Source organism: Ursus americanus, chromosome 27 (assembly GCF_024610735.1).
Source record: "Ursus americanus isolate L20-20 chromosome 27, mUrsAme1.1.p, whole genome shotgun sequence".
In the NCBI taxonomy this organism is placed as follows: Eukaryota; Metazoa; Chordata; class Mammalia; order Carnivora; family Ursidae; genus Ursus; species Ursus americanus.
This window is the reverse complement of record NC_142153.1, coordinates 38,021,045-38,046,780: the sequence shown is the minus strand read 5'-3', so window position 1 is coordinate 38,046,780 and position 25,736 is coordinate 38,021,045. Positions and strand designations below refer to the sequence as shown.

The 25,736-nt window shown below is 40.2% G+C and overlaps 1 protein-coding gene across 7 annotated transcripts in view; it reads right to left on the bottom strand.

Moving 5' to 3' along the window:
• TENM3 (teneurin transmembrane protein 3) overlaps positions 1-25,736 on the bottom strand; it is a 589,152-nt gene that overhangs the window by 34,280 nt on the left and 529,136 nt on the right. For 3 of the 7 annotated variants that reach the window (XM_087856505.1, XM_087856504.1, XM_087856509.1), the window contains 7 exons: positions 21,364-21,631; positions 19,911-20,054; positions 15,326-15,575; positions 14,465-14,485; positions 6,912-7,144; positions 5,689-5,843; positions 4,034-4,908 (listed from right to left, as the gene is read on the bottom strand). In XM_087856505.1, the coding sequence (XP_087712631.1) occupies positions 4,034-4,908; positions 5,689-5,843; positions 6,912-7,144; positions 14,465-14,485; positions 15,326-15,575; positions 19,911-20,054; positions 21,364-21,631 (1,946 nt within the window). The remainder of the gene's footprint in view (positions 1-4,033; positions 4,909-5,688; positions 5,844-6,911; positions 7,145-14,464; positions 14,486-15,325; positions 15,576-19,910; positions 20,055-21,363; positions 21,632-25,736) is intronic. The other 4 variants (XM_045785848.2, XM_087856507.1, XM_087856506.1 and 1 more) reach the window with 2 other exon arrangements.

Genomic DNA, 25,736 nt, shown 5'->3' with positions numbered 1-25,736 from the left:
CCATGGAGGAAGTCCTGATTTTATAAAAATGAAACTGAGTAAACATGTAATATTGGGTAAATATATTTTAAAAATATCGGCAAAAAAGAATGAAAATTGCTAATATTTTCAGCATCGATTCTTGCTGCGGAGAAGTCCCAACTACCTCAGAAAGCAAGCGAGCAACACTTGCAGGGGCTCCTTCCATGGACCCTGGGCGAGAGCCAGCTATGGGTTCTACCAGGCTCTTCCGTATCAACGAATATTCTCTTGTCTACATCGTTGGTCCTCTCTCCATTCCTTTGACCAACCAATAGTGACTGGGAGAGTTCTGTACGCACTGCACCATTCCAGGAGTTGTGGGAGCCACAAAGATAATTAGTTTGCAGTTTATAAACTGCTTTCACATCAGTACTGTGGCACGTTACTGGTAAACTAAAGTTTGTACTGAGAAAAAAGTAATACAATTAAAACACACAAGGTAAGTAATTGAGCTAATTCTCTTTTAAAATTTCTTTGGTAGAAACGACAGCAACTGTACTTTTATCAGTAGGCAAATTTATTGATTCTATGGTCTTCTGCCATCTGTTTCTGTCCTAGAAAGCTTTTAATCTCAAGGCTTTTAAGATACTAGGCTAGGGAGAAAGCCGGACATGGACAAGAGGGACCTTGGGCCGAAAAATTTTTTGTTTTTTGGGTTTTTTAAATTTATCTGATAGAGCACAAGCAGGGGGAGCTGCAGGCTGAGGGAGAGGGAGAAGCAGGCTCCCTGCTGAGCAGGGAGCCCTATGTGGGGCTCGATCCCAGGACCCTGGGATCATGACCTGAGCCCAAGGCAGACGCTTAACGATTGACCCACCCAGGTGCTCCTGGGCCGAAAAGTTTCATTTCTTTTTGCAAAAGAGGAATTTGCGCAGAAAGAAGAGTATAAAGCCTGTACCAGCTCTAGGGACTGGGGTCCTAAAAGTCACAGAAAACAGGTGTTTTTCAGGTGGGAATGGTGATTTCCCCCTGTCAACCCCCCCACAATCTCCTTGTGGTTTTCGTAAAACTCTGACCATTGTCAAACCTCCCGTATCCCTTCTTTATGAAATCACCAAATATCCTTCTAAGGTCTAACTTAGACACGTGATATTGCACAGATATGAAGGGGAATGTGACAGATATTTCTAGCATTCCGGGAGTGCGCCGGCTCACCCATGATGGCAAACACCAAGGAAGTCTGGCAGGGAATTCAGACTCCCCCGCTGCCCCACCCCCAGCACCTTCACCCAGTCACGTGTCCAAGCCAGGAGGGAGTAAGCGGAAACTCTCATCAAAACACCCATGGGTAGAGACAGGGGTTAAGCTTGCCCATCCACAGCGGCAAAGTGACGCAGACAACGTGCTGCTCTGTTCAACAGAGAGCGCTACGGAGGGGCTGCCGGAAAACGGCATTCCTCTCCCTTCTTTTGTGCGCTGACTTCTGAATGTGTTTTAAAGTTTCTGAAGCTTAGATAGAAGAGGTTGGCCCTTGTTCTTTCACAGCCAAAGTATTAAAATGTATAGAAAGGAAAAGAAAAGGGGGCGCCTGGGTGGCACAGTGGTTAAGCGTCTGCCTTCGGCTCAGGGCGTGATCCCGGCGTTCCGGGATCGAGTCCCACAACAGGCTCCTCCGCTATGAGCCTGCTTCTTCCTCTCCCACTCCCCCTGCTTGTGTTCCCTCTCTCGCTGGCTGTCTCTATCTCTGTCAAGTAAATAAACAAAACATCTTTAAAAAAAAAAAAAGAAGGGAAAAGAAAAGATCACTTGTTATTCTGACATGGTGATTCTGAGTTACTTGGGTTAAGTGCCCTATTTTCGTTCCGTCTCTTACTGTAATATACTGTTTTGCCAAATGCAGAAATGTTTCGTAGACATTTTTTAGTCATGTCTTTTGCCGCAGACATCTAGAGAACAAGTGATAAAAGCATGGTTTTTAAAAAAGCAATATTTCTGTTAATTTTATTAGAAAAACGATTTTTCAAGCATGGGTTTATTAAACCACTATATTCTTAAATAATGACCCAAATACGTGAGTATATTTATATGTATAAATACACACAGGTTTATATTTGGAAAAATATTTGAATAATGGTTTCGGTAATAGTTGCCTTAGCTTATTTAGATATGACTTAATAGTTATACTTCAAATATGATGTGCAATGAACTTGTATTGGTGAAGCCATGATTGTGATGTACTTAAGTTAATTACAAACTTTATTCTTTAAGACGATGTTTGCCCCTTATAGTCACGAGATTGGCTTGCCAACTCAATCTCTGCTTTTGCTGCTGTGCTGATTCTGAACTAAGTCTGAGCTCCTGGAGAGTGTCTGCTACTGGAGAAATAGGTCCTCTTTGTGCACCACACTTTTTAAAAAAGGTCAAAATCCTAAATTTGATTATACCAGTCCAGATCAATGCTACCGATGGAGTATATCCCTTTCTCTAATTTTCCCAACTTGATTAAAATTCATTTGTAGGTCACAAGTAAACCACTCCATCTGCTGCAAGAAGTTCATGTGTCAGCAGTAACCCACACAATAAACTTCTATGCAGTGTCAATTCCCGGGAACAAGTAAGGACACATTCAAAAGTGGCCCACAGAGCAGAGCTTGAGTCCTAGACTGTACTAAAAACTTATTGTTCTATATTTTTCCTCCCTGCTTTTAACTAAACTGAAACCCTACCAATGCCACCATCATTTCCTGAAGGTCTTATAATCAGAGCAGCTCTCCTGCCCAGTCTCATCTGATGGTAGCACTTTTCCTATATTCTTTTTTTGCCTCTTTGGCAATATAGCCTGCTATCACTTTGAAAATGGTGCAAAGGAAGTGCTTTCCATTAACTTCCAATTTATTCCTTTCCTATTGCGATCCTAAAATGAGCAAAAGGAATGCTAAGAACAGAATTTTAATGTAATTCAATTGAAAAGGTTTGTTCCTCTGACAAAATCATGCTGCTGGGTAACATTCATTTTATTAAAAGGGAATCTGTCAAAAAAGAAAAGCAATTCAAGCTACAGGAGAACTCAGCTTTATGTATAAGATCCATTCCAGAAAAGTTGTACGGAAAATATTTGTATGTTGGATCATTTTTTTCCTACTGACTTTTATTATAATTTTAGAGGTGTACTCCTACAGAAAATACTTCTGCTTCAGTATATCATTGTAAAAATCATACTGAGGAACTCAATATTCATTTCAAGGACTATTTTGCATTTGTCAACATGCCATCTCCGTACATCTAATTTCCCCTTATGGTTTGTGTGATGTTAGTGAAGTGAACAGTAATCGAAAATGATTTTACATATGCGTTCACTGCAAAGTACATATCCCATAAAATATACAATGGCTGATTCTCATTTCATTCTGATTGACCTCACAGAATGTGACTGTTCCAATAGCCCACTGTCTGGGCCCCTACTCACATATTTAGTAGAAGAATATCCCGGCAGCAGGAACCTCATACTTCTTCACACACCTTCCACAGCAACCAGCACTTGCTGATTTGCATTTAGTGGAAAGGTCCTTTTAAGTGCAGTTTAGATTCTCCCATAACTGATTATAAAAAGTTAAGGCCTTCTATTGGATAAGAATGACCTCTGTAGCATTGGTAGAAATAGCCAAATTCATTGTGAATGTTTTTAAAGGTCCTCTCCAGTGACAGCTTTATCACAGGGGCAAACGGAAGCCCAAAGCATTTATACCTAAAACCAAGGTTGTAGCATATTTCTCCAAATGTTTGCTGCTGATAGATCAGGTCTGTAGGAAGCAAAATGTTAACCCTTAAGCAGAGGGAGATTGACTGGGAGGGGAATGACATGGAAGCTCAGAACTTCTCATTGGGTGGGGGGGGTCCCTTCTTTTGTTTCATTTTGTCTTCCTTTTCAGGGAGAGAGGGATCCCCAAATTATAGAAGCTCCAGGTCCCCCCAAACCTGGATCTCACCTGCCCTTAAGATTCTATCATTATTTTTAGATTATATTACTCTATCACAGCATTTTATAATCAGAGCAGAATTTGGATATACTTACTCAAAAAATGTTGTCCATCCAGTTTCATCGCTTTTAGTGGCTAAAAGGCCACTATTGCCATGGTAAGTAAATAAAACTAATTCTAGTCCTTGAGCGGTCATGCTTTTCAAACATCCATTTGTTCCTATCGTCAACCATATCACTTGGTTGTCTGGAGACACCACTCGAACTGGCATCCGATTCGGGTCCCGCCTAATTCGAAGCGTGTTGCCACTGCTGTCTGTGACAGCGGTTATGTCGTTATCATTGCTGTAGCTAAAATTGTACAGGTAATCGCCAGTGACCAGACTGACAGTATACTGGTGAGTGCCGTTGACGTCAAAGATATAGAGTTCCTGGTCAGTCGGAGAGGCAACTTCATAAAAGTTCATGGAGTTAAGGAAAGGCTTGTTCTTTGACACGGCCCGGATCCGAATGTTGCCCAGGTCTGCAATGTACAGGGTGCCATCGGGGGAGGCGGCCAGGGAGGACGGGGCACTGAGCTTGGCGTCTTTGGCGTAGCCGTCTCCGCTCTGGTAACAGTCACAGTTTGCGTCATTTTTGCAGTCACACTCTGAAGGTATCCCCGCCACCAGGGAGATCTCCCCGTCGGTGGTGACCTGCCTGATCCGGTTAATCTTCTTCTCGTCGGTTTCCGTGATGTACAGGACCCCGCTGTACGACACGGCGATGGCAGTAGCGGATTCCAGGGTTGTCTGGACTGCGTGCTTCCCCACGGAATATTCCACGCCCGGCACCTGGCAGTGCATGGGCCGTCCGGCAGCGATGCGCACCTGGCGGTTTTCGGTGATCTGCAGGACTACGTTATTATCCAGGACGTAAATGGAGTTATCCATCGGGTTAATGGCCAGGTCAGTGGGCCACTCCAGACGTACCTTAATAAAAGATAAACGGCCTGGTTAGTCAGTTTCTGCACTGCTGTTAATTTACCAGAAGAGTCAATTAGACCATTCACGGAAATTACCCTTAATTTGATAAACTGTCTTAAAATTGTTTTCTGGAATAGCTACTGTAAAATAAACCTAAGAATTTTGCGGGGAGACAAATGCAGGAAATAACATTTTAGTTAAAAATGCAGCTCCCTGGAAGATTTGCAAGTTATAGCCAAATAGCAGACGAACCTCTAAGCAGTGAGTTAATAGGTGTCAATGAGATATGAACACACATGTTCCGTCAGCTGTAATAACCACGGAACGTCGAGGCTTCCTGGCTTATGAATACATTAGTGTTCTATTGTGTTTTCAATCAGGCCAGAAGTAAAGTTCCTAATTCTAAATATAAGTCCCTTGGGACCAGTCATAGTGGGTTCTCTCTACTACTTAAAGAGCTCGTGCAATCAAAAGATTAGAGATTTACGCTGTTTTGTTCTTTCTGGAATATCTGCCTGCTGCTACTTTCCTGGTATTTTATGACGAATGCTTTAGTGTCTCTTCGTGCTAATTGTTCTGTAATCTCATTGAATTCATCAAATGCAGAACGATAGAAGAAAGTAACTTTTCGTTAGCTCCTGAGAGACATTTAAACGGAACAGCTTCAACACCACAAATGCCACACATGGTATACCCAGTTTAACATGGGGCCATCACGGACTACCGACCTAGTCAACCGAGGCACTAAGAAGAAAAACAAACAATGCAGCTTAAGATTTTAACTACCTGGCTGATGTGCATGCTGGTGTCACAAGTTAAAGGTCTGGCCGAGGTCAGATCGTTAGAGCCCAGGAGAGTTGATATGATCCCATTTTGATCCACTTTTCTGATCATGGTTCCATCAACAAAGTAGATCAATCCATTCTTATCAATCGCCATTCCTTTTCCAAGAGAAAACGTGACTCATTTTTAGGCCCATCATTAAATTCAACAGTCAACCCCAGGGACAACATGGGTGATAGGTAGCAGGTAAGACTGTAGATTGCAAATACATTAGGAAAAACCCAACAGAGGCATTTATAACACAAATCTATGTAAAATGTTACAAAGAAATGGCCGAAATTTGTAAGAATCTCCACTTAGTGTACGAATCATGTAGGCGCTCCCTGCATCTTAAATATAAAATTATAACTTCTGTATAATGTTGCTGTCTATCAATTATAGAAAAAGGTCAAATTCTTTTACTCTGAACTTAGAATAACTGTATTCTAACAAAAATAGATCTGAGCCAAGGTTAGTATTTCGTTGACCTTGTTACAATGAAATTTGCTATTATGAATAATTCAGTACAACAAATGCTTTTTTCCAGCCCTTGTTCACATAACAGTTGCTAGCCATAATGAAAAAAAAAAAAAAAAAAAGCCCCAAACCAAAAAACACTGTAATGAATGGCATAATACATGAGCAAGGAGTCAGTCCCAACTGGCTTAAAAGCTAGAAACCTTTATCACATAGAATTTTAGCCCTTGTTACCTCTAGAAATTCCTCACAGCAAGCATTCTTTCCCATGGCATAGAAACAAAAGTTTAATAGCTCCAAACTGGGTGAGGACTAATAGCGTTGCTTAGTGATGGTTTTTCAAGAGGCCTGGGACTCATTCATGACAAAGAGATTCCAGGACAATGAAAGAATCTGGACACTTCCTTGAAGTTTAACAGGATGTGACCTGAATAATATGGACTCGTTGCTTTGTTCTTTGAAAAGTTGAAAAAAAAAAAAAAGGTATGATAAAAAAATGCTACGAATCTAATATTTACTGTAAAATCAACTTAGGATTCTAGCAGTTTCACGCTACATGGCTCTTCAAAACACTGGATGTGAAACAGCTTTCTAGCACACAGTTGAGGGTAAAATGTTAGACTCAGCATTAAACACAATCAGGCACTAACTGGATTTTCTATCTTTTTTTTTTAATAAAAAGAAATCCTCAAATTGATTAATGCCAGTACCTTTGGGACTCATGAGTGTTGCCTCGATAGCCTTCCCCCCATCTCCACATCTGGCTTCATCGAATGGAAGGCACTGCTCCCCGGTCCCCGCGACCACGTCAGCATTTTTAGTCAAATCTTTTGTACCCGTAAGTGACTTTGGGCGATAAATTCTGCGGGTGTTGGTGTCAGAAACATACAAATCTCCTGTGACTGGGTCAGTTGCAAGGTAGTATCTATGAGCTGGGTTGCTGCTGTAAAAAAAAAAAAAAGGATCACACGTAAACATCACAAGACAGTTACTCCTAACACACGGGGGAGAATGAAAAGCAAAACAAAACAGATCATGAGACACTGATTATAAACCGAAATCCGTTATTAAAGACTGGAAAATGACAACATATTTAATAACGACTTCAAAGAATGACTGAAAAGAACTGGAAGCGAGCTCTGATAGGACTGTTTTCCTCTCTTGCTTGTTGTGGAGGATTTAATTTATTAAATTTATTAAAATAGCCATCTTGAAAATAATCCCCTTTAGAAGGCAATATGCTTTTAGCCTCAAACAGAGAGAGAAGCAAGTTCTCTAAATCCTTTTGGTTCGATGAAGAGCCATTAATAAATTGCCCTTGAGTGATAGACCTAAAGTTTATTCTGGGGGAGGGTGTCTGCAACTTCGGTGAAGTGGAACATACCACTGATCTCACTCACACCTCATCGCAGGGAGTTTTCCCGTTTCGCTACAAATCCAAATCACGTGAACACCTGCCCCTGACAAAATGCAGCATCGTGTCTGTCCTGGATGCTCTACGTTCATCCAGAAAGGCGATCTGATGCAGTTCCGATGTTTGTCTTGAGCTAGGGGGTGAAATACTGAAATGAGGTCACTCATGCGTAGGAGCCCGTCGCAGTCGGTGGCCTGATGCAGTGAGCCAGAACGGCAAGCCCATCAGTTTTACTCTTAAAGTTGTAAATTAAGCTGCTCTGAGACTGGTCTATGAATTTGGTGAGATGTAGGCATTTGTTCACAAAACACAGTGCCTCAATTTTATACACATCAAGTAATGCAAATGTAAAATACTTTATGTCCCACTACCTGTAAAGAGTGGTAAGATGGCCATTATCAAGGAATGGACAAATCATGACACTTAGTTGGAATTAGAAAGTTAATCTCCTCATAAACGCTCAACACCACATACCTAGGATTAATGTAATTTTGTACATGGTGCACATGTCGTCTTTGGCAAAAAAATTCTACTAAGTTTAAACAATCTGGTGTCTCCATAAAGATGTCAACAGATAGGAATCCATCAGATTCCACATTATCTTGATGATAAACTTCGTTTTACTAACTCATTCTCACACTCTCTCTCTTCACACACAAACACACAGACTTTTATTCTTGTTTCCATTTATTTTATATGTGAATATCTAAAAGATGGTGTATATATTGAACTACATGAAAATGTTTATTCTAAATAATGGTGTAGTAGTCTTCTCATTTCTGTTAGGTTCTAACAAGACAGTTCTCACTACTTAAAGCTCTTCCTCTTAAGTGGTGAATACATGTCCTTTACGGCTCCTATGAGAAAGTCCGCTGTTAAAATAGCAAGTTCTTGGTTTCACGAGTGTGCCTTACATTGGTGGGCGCAGAGCTGGCCATGCATGGAATCTGCATGGAATCTTCTGGAACTCTGAAAAGGCCTACGGCTATGATGTGGATTTACATGGAGACACTGAGACACACAAAGCCTTGAATACCTGCAGGTTTCGGGTCTCCTTTCTACTCTTACTATCTTTTACTGACAACAGACATTTGAGCAAGAAGTCTTGACTGGGTAAATATGTGTGAAAGGGTGAACAGGGAAACAAAGGACTCAAAGAGATAAAGTCATTTGAGGTAAAACCATTCCAGACCTACTGGGTTATACCAAAGGATCACCTTGCCATGTTAAGTGTTACTATGTCACTTTTCTAAGTCGATGCCTGAAATTTTGAATGCCCAGACATAATTGTGTTCCTTGATGTGGCAGATTATTACTTTGTAATGAAGTGAAAAGCTACAACATATCAATATAAACTTCAGGGCAATTTTAAGAGGTTATGTTCCCCCTACAAACAGCCTGATACAGACAGAGCCGGTCTTTCAGACCTACAGTGGGTGACAAGGTTGCAACTCATCCAAACTGGGTCTATTTTGAGAGACACGACACTGGAGAGACTTCCCTAGTCTTTCCTATCTCCCCAATTATATAGTAATTATCACAGGTCAGATAGCTGGTTATGAGCACGCACGCACACACACACACTTCGTCCTCTTGTCGGCTGTGTATCTGTGAGCATGACCTCTGGACCAGACCGCTGGGGTCCGAATCCCAGTGTCATCACTCCCTAACTGCATGAACTTGAGCATCTGTTGAACTTATCTGTGCTACAGATGCATCTGTAAAGATGGTAATAACAATAATACACATTTCATAGGATGCTGACAGGGTGACATGAGCTAATACGGAGAAAATGCTTAGAACAGTGCCTCGTACATACCACATACTCGATAAGCATTAGCTGTTCTTAATACTTGCTTTGTGCTGGCCCGTCTCACACTGTTGTATGTCATCTGCCTGTAACTGTCTGCAGCAGAGGAGCGCAATAATGATTGCTAACCACCTCAAGCACGACTAGCCTTCTGAAAATGTTCCTAGGGAAAAAAGAACTAGCTAAACTTAGATACATTCACATTTGTTTCCTGGTCCTGCTGTTCCGCTGTAAGATCCTAAACTATGAGAACGAGGCAGACCCTTCTTTAAACATCCACTTGGAACTGTTTCTAGAGTAACGATGATCTGATCAAGGTAAATGAATAATGCAATCCAATGTAAATTCAGTTGGAGTTAGGTATTCATATGTAATACCTTCTTAAAGCCACAAGGTCACTTTTGAGAATACAGTAAATCTCTCTTGCTTTCACATGTACAAAGGGTGGAAAGGTGCCATCTCCAGGACAGCATGCCAGGGTCTTTTTGTTTCTCAGTGCTGAAGTACTATCACCAATCGTTCCTCTGAATTTTCAAAGCCAGATGACTTGGTCTTCAAATACATATGGTTTGGCTCAAGGACAAAGACCTTTGTTTGGGGTACTCTGGGAATATTCAGTAACTTTTCAAATGGAGGGTAATATGCAGAATTATTCATTTAAATGACATCCAAGCCCGGGATTGGGGGACTTAATCATGAAATCCTTTTAACCCTCTTTACAAATCTTTTCTAAAATATCGGTTGAAAAGGCTATTTGTAGCAAAATCCTTCAAGAGCAACTTCTAGGAGACAGTTTCAAAAATAAAGAATATTAATTCAGTTTTTCAATCCAAAGACATATAAAAATGAAGCAAAACTCAGATCATGATCTCCCCAACTATTTAACCCACTTATAAACTGTACGGAACTGTACATAATGAAAAGTGAAAGGATTCTCCCTTGCCCCTTCTTAGCTCCAATATTTCATGATAAAAAAAGCATATATCCTAAAAGAAGTATCTATTTATAGACATATTCATAGTTTTGCACAAAAGCTGTTCTGCACCTTGCCTTTTTCATTTGATAGTTTATAAGGGAGGATTTTAATGCCAAGCAGTTCTAACTATATAAATCATGGCTTTCCAATAAAGGAGAATAAAAACTTCAGGACCCTGATGAAGAATGATATTTAAAAAAAAGGGGCACTTGGGTGGCTCTGTTGGTGAAGCATCTGACTCTTGATTTCGGCTCAGGTCATGATCACAGGGTTGTGAGATCGAGCCCTGCGTCAGTCTCCGCACTCAGCGGGGAGTCTGCTTGACATTCTCTCTCTCCCTCTCCCGCTGCCCCTCCTGCCACAAACTGCGTGCACTCTCTCTTTCAGATAAATAAATAACATCTTAGAGAAAAGAATGATATAAAAAATTATACATGATTTTTCATGATGTGCCTCATTTTGGGAATAAAACAACAGATTCTTGAGGTGGCTGCTTGATCTCTAGGACATGAGTCCAAAAATAATGGACATTCAAGTCATAAGCTTTGCTTTTACTGACGTCAGTTTTGTTCCAGTGGGACAGTAATAAGAGAATGTCCCAAGTGGTGCTTACATTTGCCATTTCCTGTCCTGAAGCTTCTCCTTCTTTGAAGACAGAGAAATTTCTACATCAAGCAACATATGTCAATGGTTTTAAAAATGTCTGCCAAATGAAAACTCTAATTTTGCACACAACTCCATTGTCCAGAATAACAAATGTGGAGGCGTATGTGGTCTTGGAGAAGAGAATTTACCTCTGGAAATATTCCCCCACGAATGGTAGGAAATGAGAACTGGACGAGTTGTCTGCAGTGCAGCCTAGCATGGCAAATTAGAGCTGCTTCTTAGAGCCCAGCCCCTTCTAAATGAAAAGGTGGATCAGTACCAAAGCACAAACAGAAAAAAAAAAAAAGCGAGTTTGGAAACTTTCAGTTGACTGGACGCAGAGAAGCCCTGAACAATAGATGGGAGGGGTCTGGGGCTCAAGGACACCTGACGCCAGCAGAGCTTTCTGATAGCGAGCTACTGCTTGTGCTCTGACTTCCGGACAAGCCAAAGCCCTCGAGAGGCCGGTGTGTTGGTACAAATGGGTGGTGAGTTTTTAGATGAGCAATACATCTCATGTGGAAAATGTGAGGCTACGGCGACTGAGCGTGGCTGGCTGCTGGCAGCCGGAGCGTGGGGATGTACGAAACGGATGGGTTGCGGGAGTATCTGTTCGCCAGGAGAAGCACCATGGCCTTTTTGTACAATGGACTGAAATTCTCATTTCAGAGAGGCTTAGTTTGACATTAAGATTTTGACTAAGGGCAGCAAAATCAAAGCAAGTTAAGAGCCTCACGTGTACTGCCCCTTGATGAGCCTATCCCGCACTGCCGAGATTATCACGCTTCCCGAGCGACCTTCTCCACGGACGCAGAGCCAGTGGTAAACACAGCCGAGACCCGCTTATTCATTCTGTCATAATTCAACCTTCTTAGACTAGAGAACTATTTGCAAAATACAGGCTATAGAATAGATTTCATTAACACTTTTATCTTTTTATTGGAAACTGTGCCATAGCCCTTACAACACAGAAAAGCATAAATTATATTTATGGATAACGATAAAATGCCTCTTTTCTGGTGACTAAAACTTTTTATACTTGCAGGCAGGGCTTTGGGATGTGGGATTTCTGTGCCTGTTTGATTTTTAAATAGTAAGTCAATAAGAAGTGCTGAATCAAGCTTTCATAATTTTGGTATCTAAACTTTAATTGATTCAAGTTCACAGACCTGTGACTGACATTTTCTTTGATCTTTTAATTGGTAATATAAAATTCTCAAAGTTGATTTTTAGTCTTGCATGTCTTATTGCCTCTTAGCTAGTAGTAATTAATTTACGTTCCTTTATTTTGGAATTTTAGAGAATTGGAACAGAGATGAGCTAAAATTTACTACCTCCAAAAGGAGTTTGTTAGCAAACTCATAAACATCAGAGGGAGAAATGTTTAGCATAGCTAAGAGAATCTTAAATTTCAAGGATTTCAGAAGCTTCCCTTTATGTAAAAAATTTAATAGGTTGATTGATTAGTATTTATAGCCATTCATTCAAGTATAGGTAGAAGTGACCCATCAACATTGATTTAACAAGGATGAATACCAACGTAAAACCCAGACAGTGTGTTTTACATGCACGGAGCATAAAGGAAATGCAGGAGCTCACATTTAGCCAGGATAACGCACAGAGGACGAAGGTTAAGGGGGATCATGAGAGAGGGATTACAACGAGTATCACTGTCAGACACCATGAGTTGGTACATAATGAGCTCATATTAGAAAGTATTGTTAATAATAACGGAGCTCTAACCTAATCAATGTAGTTTTTTTTTATTCCCCAGAGAGAGAGAGAGATTATAGCTCTAAGTAATTTGTCAAATGATTGTGAAATAAGTCTGGCTTTTTGCATACCCAGGGAATTATCCCACAGAAACCCAGCCATTTGGACCCATAAAAACTGGCTGTGTGGTGTAGTGCAATGAACACACTTCGTAGAGTTGTTCAAATCCCTGCTCCCCATTTCTTAGTGATGTGTCTCGGGGAAGAAAAGGCTTCCCCGAGGCTTCCTTGCGCCTCAGTGACCTCATCTGTGATCCCGAAGGACTGTTGTGTGCATCTGCAATGAAGTCTATAACACCTGGCACCGAGCCTGGTTGGAATAGCCTGGTTTGTTAAAAGGGAGCTGTTCTGATAGCTCTTTCTCTATCGCCTCAAGAATTTTCACATTTAGATGGCGTACACGCGTGTTCGTCTTTCCTCTTTTCTCCAGAGTTACTAAGAAGGTGAGGCTCAGCAGTCTGGAGAAATTTAGTGTGAATCTTAGCATGTGACGGAGCTATTCGCTGGGAGCCCAAGATCGATAAGGGATCTCAGCGAAAGGTCACGGGGCCATGCCTGGCCATACTGATATGCAAGAGCTACTCATCTTCTGGTGGAGCTGTGTCTCTCATTTCCTAGCTGTCCGTGTCTACAACACAGGTTCAGCGGGTAATGCCGACGTAGTCATCTCAAGGATGTCGCATCAACTATCGCTAAGTTTTCCATCTGATGTCATTTCATTAGATACTTCACTGGCCAAACTAGATTCAGCAGGTCCAGGACGTCTTGCTTCTCTGGTGAGCTTTACTTTAAAATATATTGGATTTTTTTTTCTTTCTTTGTTGTCCTGGAGAAAGTTTTTCAGTTGAAAGTGTCCACACACAAGCTTTTACTATACCTTCTCTAGCTAAGTGTACATCGCAAATAGAATCCGAGAAACTTCTGAGCCTACGTATTTGCTTCAACTGTATTCATCCGTAGCTTTGAAGTAGGTCTTTTCCTTCATAATACTGTCCGTGAAAACATTACTTCGTAAAACTCCAATCTAGTAACTCTCTCAACTTGGGAAAACAGAAACGACAGCAGTGATGGGTTTACCAGGAAGTTTCCAAAGCCTAAGTGTTAGGGCTCCTTTGTATGGGTTCCTTGCAAGCCCAGTGAGGTCCTGGGGAACAAGATCACATGATCTTGTGTTTTTAAAAACTTGCCCAAGTAAAACATTTTTTAGATTCTTTTCCTTAAACAGAATTCCCCCCAACTGAATAAGCTTTGGGCCCAATAAACCAGGATCTGCCCCGATTACTCGTCAAACTAAATTTGTCCTAGACTCGCCTACTCTGTTTCAAATTTGGTTCTGTTCAATATGGCTTACAGTACGTGAGCCAGTAACTGGAGTTCAGAATACATTTTGTTCTACGGACATGTTCATTATAGTTTTTTGTGACAAAATTTATTTAATTAACCAACTTGAAAACAGCTTTTCAGATTATATTGCATAATATAATTTGCAACATGCTACATAATAATGGTTCATTTGAGCAGTTTTAATTCCTTAGATGTTCTGTGATACTAAGTTTCCTCTCTCATGATGAAATGTTCTTAGAGTCACATAAAAATGTAAAAAGGACATTTGAAAATACACAGTACCCTTTCAGCAAGATGCTTACCTATGTCTAAAATCTTTATTTCTTGGTGGAAGCAGATAAAAAAAAGTGGGGGGAGAAAACACAGTTAGAAAAGTTTCTAAAATATAATGAGTTGCATACTGAGATTTTAATTATTTGAATGGAGAATTGCCAACTTAAGCAGAAATAACATTGGAAATGAATTTCGTAGGCCAAGGCTTATCAAATAATTTACAGAACAGGATGATTTTAATAATCACACTTAAATGAACAAAGCAAAGCAACAATTTGTTACTTTAACTACTGGTATTATGGCTAATGGGTTAACCCAACTTGAAGATCCAATATTCTAACGGAAAGTTATAGCCTTAGTTCATTTACTATTATGTCCCGATACTGTGGGGAAATATTTTATCTCTCAATTTCAAGCGATGTGAAATAAAGTAACAACCTATATCAAGAGATTATTCTAAAGAACAACTGAAGAGATTTAAAAATCATAGTTCTATCCTATTGGAGCACAAACTATGCTCCGAAGTCAGTGAGACATTTTATATGTCGGGTGACTTTATACTCTTACACGTTTACAGCACAGTATACATGCGTTGTGCTTCCCCCAACTTTAACCAAGAATCTCATTTCTTTTCAGAGCAAATTTTAAACATTGGGAAGGTATATTTAAATAAATGAATTGGTCCATTAGACTAAACAGTTTTTCTTATAAAGGCATGCTTAGCATTGGTAAAAATCCCAAATTAAGGGGCTGCCTGGCTGGCTGTCGGTGGCATGCCACTCTTGATCTCGGGGTTGTAAGTTCGCGTCCCATGTTGGGTGCAGAGATTACTTAAAAATAAAATCTTAAAAAAAAAAAAAACAACAAACCCAAATTAAGGAAAGACATACCTTAGTTCTAAAACACTTGTTACGTTTCCAGAAGGGAATATTCGCCGAACATAGTTGAAATCCCCTACGTAGAGACTGCCATCGATCCCGCAAGCTAATGCAACTGGGGCCAACAGTTTATTGCCATCGGCCTGACCGTTGCAACTTGGGCATGAGATGCTGCGTCTTCGGCCGTTTCCCATGATGCTGCTGACAACCGGAGGCTGTTGGGAGATGAACTGGTTTTCCCCATTTCCCTTGTACAGGATACCTAGAAGACATAAAATGCATTTTCCCTGTGATAAAAAGAATGATGAAAAGCCAACACGTTCACTCTAGATGTAACCATAATTCTGTGCTTTGTAGATACAGACTGGAAACGATTATTTAAGTTCTCCTGGAAAGAACGAGAACCCTATTCATTTACCTGGGGCAAAATGTTATTCGGCAAAATACCAAGAGTATATACAAAAAATGCTGTCTGTTATGAACGTAAGGGAGGACTGGTGAAAGAAACGAAGGACTGACCAGAAAAATTAAAAGACCAAATTGTCAACATTGGTGATTCTCAAACTTGGCTACACACTGGAACTGACTGGGGAGCTGTAAAAAAATACCGATGTTTGGATCTCATCCTGAGAGATTCTGATTTAATCGGGCCGGGGAGCAGCCTTTTTAAACACCCTCCAGGCAGGGTGCCCGGGTGGCTCAGTTAGTTAAGTGTCTGCCTTTGGCTCAGGGTCCCGGGATCGAGCCCCATGTTGGGCTCCCTGCTCAGCGGGGAGTCTGCTTCTCCCTCTGCCTCTCCCCCCCCCTGCTTGTGCGCACGCTCTCTCTCTGTCAAATAAATAAATAAAATCTTTACAAAAACCCCCAAGCCTCCGGGTGACCCTAATGTGCAAATCTGAGAACCACGCTGTACCCCTTCTTCAGGGTATAGTAAGTTTGCCTAATTGCTAAATGACGTTATAATATTATATATTAATCCAATCAATAGAAAGGTGTACCACAAATACAAATTTCTTCCTCATGAGTTTATCACTGATCTTGAAAACGCTAAAAATACTTTGTGGAAAATAAAGTTAGAAAATAAAAATCAACCCCCCTATATACTACTATGCTGTCAAAGAACATTCTTCTTCGTTATATGCTCTTATCTGCATGAGGGTGCATATACACTTCAAAATTCCAGACACGACAAAACTGTTACGGAAGGGCAACTTATTATTTAAGGAGAATTCTGCTCTAAGTCATGAAAGTGCCAATCTTTTTAAGACACAATGCCAGTCTGTTCCATTATGGTCCTCAAGGAAAATCTGAGAAAAAAAAAGCCCCAGATGAATATTAAACATTCTAATTGTTAGAAACTAGATTTGAGTTGCAATTCTAATTTTATTCATCTGCCATGATTATATAGAGAGCAGATCAATGGTTTCATTTTGGCCTGAGGTACCCTGGATGGTCAGCTGTTACTGTTCCGTACATGTTTCACGACACTTCGCAGAGGGCTATTATCTGCTGCTTGGACCTTGGCGTGGTACGTATTATATATTTATGGAACGTTCTCTATTTCAAAGCAGTTCCTCAAGTCAATGCTGATACTTTTTAGCAGCTATACTGTTAAAAGAATCAATCCATGAAAGTACAAACAGGAAACCCAAGAACGTGTTTTTTTCCTCCCACTTTGGGATAATTTTAAAGTGAAAAAGAGATCAGAATGATTATGTTCCTCTTATAGCTCAGCACATTTTTAGGGGGATTCTATGATGACTTTTTCTTTTTTAAAGATTTTATTTATTTATTTGACAGAGAGAGAGACAGCCAGCGAGAGAGGGAACACAGGCAGGGGGAGTGGGAGAGGAAGAAGCAGGCTCCTAGCGGAGGAGCCTGATGTGGGGCTCGATCCCAGAATGCCGGGATCACGCCCTGAGCCGAAGGCAGACGCTTAACCACTGTGCTACCAAGGCGCCCCTCTATGATGACTTTTTAAATGCTTTTTGAGTGATGTAATAATCACAGAAAATTTACATTAAGAAATCAGGGAAGATAAAACAGGTTTATTCAAATTTAAGGAAAAATAAGCCAGATAAGGCTGGATCGTAACATGGGAAAAGACTTTTACCTTACCTTGAATATTCAAATACATTAATGATATCTGAGATCCTTCTTTCTGTGATTATGTTATTTGACAACTATGGACCTATAATTTCCTGTAAGAGCCAGGTGTGTAAGTTTCATGCGAAGAATCCTACAAGCCAGCCTACTGCTCTGCTCAGCCTGATTTATTCAGTCATTATTTTAAACAATTGGTCCTTCATGAGTCTCCTCTATTATGACAGAAGACAAAGATGAACATTAGAATATTTACTTCCAACGTTCCAGGCCTGCAAACACCTGTCACTGTCTCCATTTTGGCCTTCTCTTCCTCCTTTAATGCGTTTCACAGCTCCTCCACCTTGTCACGATTACAAATCACTTTGTTTATTCAATTAGACACATGTCACTTCGAGAAGCCACTACTTGTCAAACTATTCTTGGATAAAATTTGAAATCACAATCAGTTTACCCTGTGAATTAGATTACCTCACATTTTCAAACAATATATAGTTTATAATTTATAGCACTTTTTGGAGGACAGAATTTGGGGTAGCCCAGTTTCTACAGCTGACCTGATATTTTAATAAAAGCAAACGATGTATTATTCTGGTAGAGAGAGAGTGTGTGTGCATATTTCTATTACATATACATAGACAGAATATCTACAAGTTTCTCAAATAAACCTGAATACTGTTGGGTATCATAATAGTGTAATTCAACACTGTTGAACGTGCTTTATGGCATGGCTTTCCTGGAGCTCTCTGCTTATAGACCCCCTACAGGTTCATAATCTCTTGGTGAAATCCTGGGGCTATGAACTTTACCGTATATGCTCATGAAAACTGAAATGCTTCTAGAGAGGTTCCCCTGGTTTTGTTTATAAAGAACTTCCGAAGGAATCTAGCAATATGTCAAACTGTGTGAAATATAATTTCACATCACTTAATCAAGAGCAGCCCGGGGCACATTTGGCACGTGGCTTTGCATTTTGAAAGCCCATGACTACGCCTGGTGTTACTAACACGACAGACTGAAAGACCGCGGCCTCAGACCCCGCCGATGATTACGGATAACATATGGAGCGTCCTTCTTGGTGGGGAGTCTCACTTTTCCAAAGCGTATGCTACACGTGGCACTAGCTATGGGCTCTGCTCCCAACCTTCTGGCGTGCTCACTGAACGGCAACCTGATGTCCAGGACACAGCTGGACGGGGGGTAGAGCTCAGCACTCCTGTAAAGTGGGAAAGGTGTGGACGCTTTTTCTGTTCTGTTTTTCCTCTATGGATTTGCTCAGTACTATTTTCTTCTAGAGGGAAGACACCAGCATTCTCCAGGACTGGCTTGGACACTACTGTAGACTTATTACATTTGGAAGCTGAAAATGCACCCTTTCCCAGCTTCGACAACAAATTTTTTTTAAATAAAAAGAACAAATATCAGAGTAACATTAATCTGAAAAAGTGATCATTACTCATAAACATTTAGTTGTATTACATGCTCAATTCAAAATTCTGAACCTTCCAAAAACCTTTCCAAAGTCAAAGCTAGATGATTTGCCAAGACTGTGAAATCTCCTCTGGCTGTTTGGAAAGGGAGAGGAGGAGTTACTAGCATGATATGGTTTAGGACAGGGGGCTAGAGGAAGTCACTTTCAGGTTCTGTTTTTCTAGAAAAGTACCTATAAATTATCTGAGGTGTAGCCGGCATGTAGGCAAAATGTTAGACACACAGTGAAGATAACAGTGATTGTGTAATATAAATAATATTCTTTATGAGATAAAGCTGGTCAAGTTTTGTAAAATAACTTGTATCTTTTGTGACCGAGTTTTGTAAAATAACTTGTATCTTTTGTGATATCTGAAATACGTGTTTGCAGAGCATATGCCTTTATAGTATAAGGTTTACTCTAAGTAGAAACTCTCGATCCTTCCTTTCTTCTCAGATTATTCATTTATTTTTTCCTAATATTTACAAAGTTAAATAAGAGTATATGGAACCCAATTTGAGCAGGAGAACAAATTTTTTCTCACATACAATCTAAGAAGAACTGAAAAAAAAATCTACCTGCTCAGACTAATTACTTAAGGATTAAGATCTATCAGAAATATTTTGGTAAAGTCACATGGATTTTTTTTTTTCTTTACTTTTAAAAAAGTCCCCCTCTCTCCATTTTTGGTAAACTTTCTTAAAGCACTCTGGACCGACTCACGGGCCTACTATAGAATTAGGTGCTTCTAGGTGAATCTGTGGTGAAGACTACCAAATGGAGTAGTTTCAAAGCAGCACCAAAGTCATCTACATTCAAATGGGAGAACTATTTTGGTGATGAGTTTATGAATGATTCAAAGTCCACAAGAAGAATATTAGGTAGTTCCCACTTCAGACTTTTATAGTTTTTAAAACTCTTTGTTTTTTCTACTAATTCTAATCCTTCAGTTCACAAAAGATAAAATATTGCCACAATCTAATCAAGGTAAGCGATATTAATTAACTAGGAACAACATCTTACCATTCTGAACATCCAACACGTGATGTTTATCTAACGTCCAACCACCCATGTTGGAAGCATCTAATTCGTAGCCTTGCAAAATGGCGGTCCTCTTTTCCCACAGAGTCAGGTCCAGACATGACTCGTATTCGTATCCAACCGACACTGGAATCAAGACAAGTCACAGTTCATCTTCTCAACTACAGGCAGAAATGCAATTTATTATTTTGATAAAATAATGCTTTTTTCCACAATTGTGTTCTAAGACTCAATTTCCACTCATTTATGCATAGAGTTTAGTTTTATATGAGAAGATCTGACTACATAAAAGGGGTTTTTCTAAGAAATGATCTTCAAATATTATTTTTCTATTGATTTGATAGGGAACTAGTATTTTTTTCTCCCCTCACATCACTTTTTCACAAGGGGTTCACAGCACAAAATGAAGACCAGATTGGGCACCTGGTTAAGTAATTAGATCAGATAAATCAGCCCCAGGTGGTGATCAGATGGTAACAGCGAAAAATAATATTTGCTATCTGAATAATTAGAGCTGTTTAGTTTCCGAGAGTATTAAAAGTTGTGCAAAGTGTTTACGATAAGTAAGGTTCAATACAGCAGAGAAGACAGTCTGATTATGACATTATATTCACATGTTACTATCAGGACTGAATGATGACACTAGCAGTAAATTACCGTGAACAAATCACCAATGAAAAACTTCAGAGTTATAATGAAACACGGGTTTTAAAATTTAGAACAAAATGAGGGGAGAAGTGGCAATTATCTGATTGGTGTGAACTATTTCAAGCCCAAGTTATATATTAATTTCAGAATAAAATGTCCAGGATATTGTCAGGTAAAAACTAATAGAACAAAAAGCCTCCATTAGTTTTTGCTGTCCTCAGCCTGAGTGTCTCAACACGCCAATGTGTGATCACACGGTCCCATCCATCAGCGAAACAATGGGCTTAACTGGTGTTTTCAGAATGTCATTCCACCACATTGACTCCTAGTCTAAAGAGGGGAAATGATTTTTGGACACAAGTATTGTCTGTATCCTTTAAAATAGCACCATGAGTTGAAACTACCCTAATAGTTAGATACAGAAAACATAAAAAAAGGATAAGAAAGCTAAGGAGATAATGTTAGAAACAAAAAATGAAAAAAGGAAGGAGAACAGTAAGGAGAAAGAACTTGAAGGAAAGGATACGACAATGTGGAATCTCATTCAGAACATTTTCGAAGGTAGAATTTCAGCCAGAAAAAGAAGGGATACTTTCTCCTCATCATATGGAATACGTTCCCTTCTCCCATGGTAGGTCTCAACCAACCAGCAGATAAATCCCCAAGGACAATCTTACTGTCTTCCTATCTGTTGACCCATTGATTTCCAAGGGTGACAATCAACTTCATGTGAGTTCTGACTTCAAGACAATTTTTTTGACGCAGAACGCATCGATACGGAACTTACCAACAGCTTCAGACAGACCATAGACCTTCTGGTTATATGCATCTGTTTTATCCCATATAAAAGTATAGGCCAGGTTTGGCGAGGCAGGAAACCACTTCTGAAAGAGTCTTCCTACCACAGCCACCATAAGGTGAACCTTCATTAAATTAAATGGTATAACGGACTGGGTCATGGTGATCTTGAGAACTGACTTATACCCCGCTGCTCTGGAGCTCAAGTAGGAAAGTTTCAGATCTGTTCCTGGAATTGTCGTTTCTTCATGCAGCACCTAGGTTTGAACAAAGCAGGAGCTTCAGACTGTGCTCACAGGTAACTATGAGGTAAAACAGATTTAAAAGAAGTGAACAGAGCAATTAAAAGAAGACACTATTCACAAATACACATCTGAGCTGTTACTTTATTCGATAATTAAGAATAACTCTGCTGCCAGCCCCATTTTTCTCCCCCTAAAAGCTTCTTGCCATTCGTTCGGAGTTAATCACACCTCAGGTCTACACCTCATAGAGGAGCCAGCGCTGACACGCACTGACTTGTTAGCTCCTAGTCACAGCGGATTCTCACTAACTCGTCTTTTGGCCCCGTGACCCTGGAAAATTAGAGCCGACATTTGTAAGATGGTTGGCTCAGAGCAGGGATGAGGTCTGGGCCAAAGATCTGGCCCATGCCAGCTGGCTCATTTAGGGATTAAACCTGTGTCCATGGCCTCGGCAGCTGACTGGCCACAGCCTAGAAAGACAGGAGTGATAACAGAAAAGACCAATGCATTTGGGTTAAATCGCAGTGAATTCCACATCCATGGTGAAAGGTGATATAACAAGAGCATATTCTCACAATTAGTTGCGCGAGGCCTCACTGCTGATTTTTGAGATGATGGTAGATGGACTAATATTTCAGAGCTGCACCAATTCTCCCCGAGAGAACGACTGCTGTGTTATCGGGTGCACACGCAAGACACACAACGTACACTTTTTGAGTTGAAACTGGACTGTGCAAAGTTAAAATAATTACCTGCCTAAGAATGATCTTCTTTATAGATTTTTTAAAAATCATATTCTTAACCCCACAATTTATCCATCAATGTGGCTGACTCAATGAATGTCAACAAATTTATACTGCTGTATGCCAACACATTTATGCCAAAACACGATTTAAGTATTTTGAAAACTATACTTTATGTGGCGTATAACATCTGACCAAGGCCCTGTTAGCTTGGTTAACAACGGTGGCTCTTCGGAGGCTTACTGCGATATATATACTGTGAAGTGCGAGGCCATCTAGGCTCAAGAATCTGCCCCAGGAAGTCACCGTTTTGTCTGCCAAGAATTAAATACCATTCTCAAAGATCTCCTCATATTGGCTTATCGAGATTCATCGTTCAGACTGTGTTAGAAAGATCTTAGCATGGTGACCCAGTGGTCAGTGGGATCCAGCGCCTCTTGCACAGGACAGTTGGGATTGGTGCATATTTGTCGTCTCCAAATTGTAATGACTGAAGTCGAGCCCATGAGAGTGAGGCTGTCGTGGTCAGCGTGGGTATAAGCGAGTAGCACCTAAGAATGGGCTGAACGAACCTCCACCGTGGCCTTGAGCCGGTGTTGGCATCGGGAGCGATGGGATGCAGTACCGCGGACTAAGAAGACATCGCTACTCACCACAGTGGGGTTTGCCTTACCGAACACGCGCACTGACTTCAGCCACAGACTACCCGAAGCAAAAGAGTTTATGGCCCTACAGAAACTTCCTAGAGTTCTGTTAGACTCACGGAGAACATTACATTTAAGATTGACAGCACTTTTGTGTGGCTGGAGGCTACAGGGTGAATAATCGAAATAGAACTCATTGTTCTTCCATCATTGGGGTGAAATATCAGTGGGTTGGCTTGAAAAATGGATTCTGTGACTCTTGAATGGCTCTCTGAAAATGTAGGTGATTGAACCCTAAGGCATATAATTTGTTTCCTCTTAATTTATTTTCAAAATAATTTCTCATAAATCTGATAGGTTTTCTATATGTCAGGCAGTCTTTCATTAATTAAATATATATTTCCTGTGATCTGGTACGAGCCACTTCTCTAATTCAAAATATCATATGTTATTCCCAATTTTAATAACGGATTATTGTCTTTGTCATCATTAGCCTACTTCCATTGAACAGATATCTGTAATTTAGTTCATTAAAACATGTGTTTCTCCTATGTAATTTAACTTGACCATGTTATTTTGCATTAGTGGGAAAAGTACATCCAGCCAGAGTGGAAAAATAAACCATCAAGCCTATTTTTTGCTAGCTGTGTGATCTGTAAGCCCCTCTCTTCACCCCATTCAATATTCAGTTAGAAACTACAATTAAAATAAAAAATGTAATAAAATAAAAGACTTACTTTCTTTAATTTTGTTATTGTTTTGTTTCATAATAAATTAATAAATATTTTATTTTATAATAAATAAATAAAGTTACATATCCTGTCATAAAAAAAAAAAGAAACTGGGGCGCCTGGGTGGCACAGCGGTTAAGCGTCTGCCTTCGGCTCAGGGCGTGATCCCGGTGTTCCGGGATCGAGCCCCACATCAGGCTCTTCTGCTATGAGCCTGCTTCTTCCTCTCCCACTCCCCCTGCTTGTGTTCCCTCTCTTGCTGGCTGTCTCTATCTCTGTCGAATAAATAAATAAAATCTTTAAAAAAAAAAAAAAAAAAAAAAAAAGAAACTACATCCTGTCAATTCTACCTTCCAAATCTTGGTCTGATCTATTCCCTCTTCTCCATTTTCATCACCATTGTGAGTGTTGGGCCCTCCCCATCTCAGAGCTGGATATATATAGAAATACAGCAAACGCTAGTCAGTTCACTGATTTACATGTCCTCTCCCATCAATTACACATTTTGCCTCTTGAGTTAGCTTTAGAGAAATCTGAAAAGAGCCATTGGCCTCCTGGTTCCATATTGCCTAAAGAATTCAAGGTCTCCATTGTATGGCATTTTGGGGCCACTCAGAATCTAGCTCCAACCTTTCCTCTTATATGCCCTACATTTAAGTCATTCACCAGTTTGAATATGACATCATTTGTTTTTACCACCCTGTGGTTGCTCATACATTTTTTTCAATCTGGAATATTCTTTCCCCACTTTGAAGGCCAACCTCCTCAATGATGCTCTTTTTTGGCTTCCTTAGGAATAGACCTCTCTTTTGAACTTTCAGAGTTCTTCCTTCAAATCTTGATCACATTTAGAATGGTGGGAATCCATGTCTTATTACTCTTTTTATCCTAGTAGAGTACGTCCTACATAATAGGCTCTTAGTAAATTTCTACTAAATGTCTGCAGACTGTTTGATGGAATGGAAAAAAAAACCCTTCATGTATTCCTGCAACCGTTGACTATTTGAAACCCATTTCAGTGACTCAGTTTGCTAAGGATTTGCCACCTATAGACAGACAGACACAGCCTCAAGGTTAAATCTATTTAAGGAGTGGCTAAGAAGTTCAGAGTTACTGCAAGATGGCCCCTGGGGAGGACGTACTACATTGCATAAGGCTACAGTGAATTTCCAAAAGCTTCAGCTCAAAGCTGGCCTGTTATGCAGTAAATCATTGAGGTGTCTCTTCTGCATTGTATTTGCCTGTCAGAGTTCTTACCTGTTATCCTAGACCTTGCTCTCTATCTGCACTCCCTCCCTAGGGGATCTCATCCTATGCTTTATGTTTATCTGTATCACTGATGACCCCCAAGTGTACGTTTTATTTCCAACCTCTGCCCTGGACTCCACTCTTACACACCCACTTCTTACCCCTTCCACCCCAACTCCCTTTGTCCAAGCCACCATCCTTTCTCCTATTATTGAGATTGTTTCCTATCCGGTCTCCTTGTTTCAACCTTTGCCCAATATGGAAATAGTCTTAGTGTAGCAACCACAGTGATCCTTTTACAAAGGAAATTAGTAGGGGCGCCTGAGTGGCTCAGTCGGTTAAACATCCAACTCTTGATTTTGGCTCACGTCATGATCTCGGGGTTGTGGGATGGAGCCCTGCGTCCAGCTCCGTGCTCAGCAGGGAGTCTGCTTGAGATTCTTGCTCTCCCTCTGCCCCTCCCCCCCATGTGTGTGGGCTCTCTCTCTCTCTCTCTCTCATAAATAAATAAATAAATCTTTAAAAAAAATAAAGACGACATAGTGTTACTTAGCTATTTATGAATAAAGTCCATTATTATTGTACCTAATGTCTTATCTTTCAGACCTCAAAGTTATTTTTAATTGGACACAAAGAAGAAGGAAAACAACCTCCAGATATTTCAGTAGATAAAAGGAATAGTGAAAGTATGGCTATTTTTAGAAAAGTTATACAGATTTTTTTTCCCCCTGAGGAGAACAGGCTTTACCAT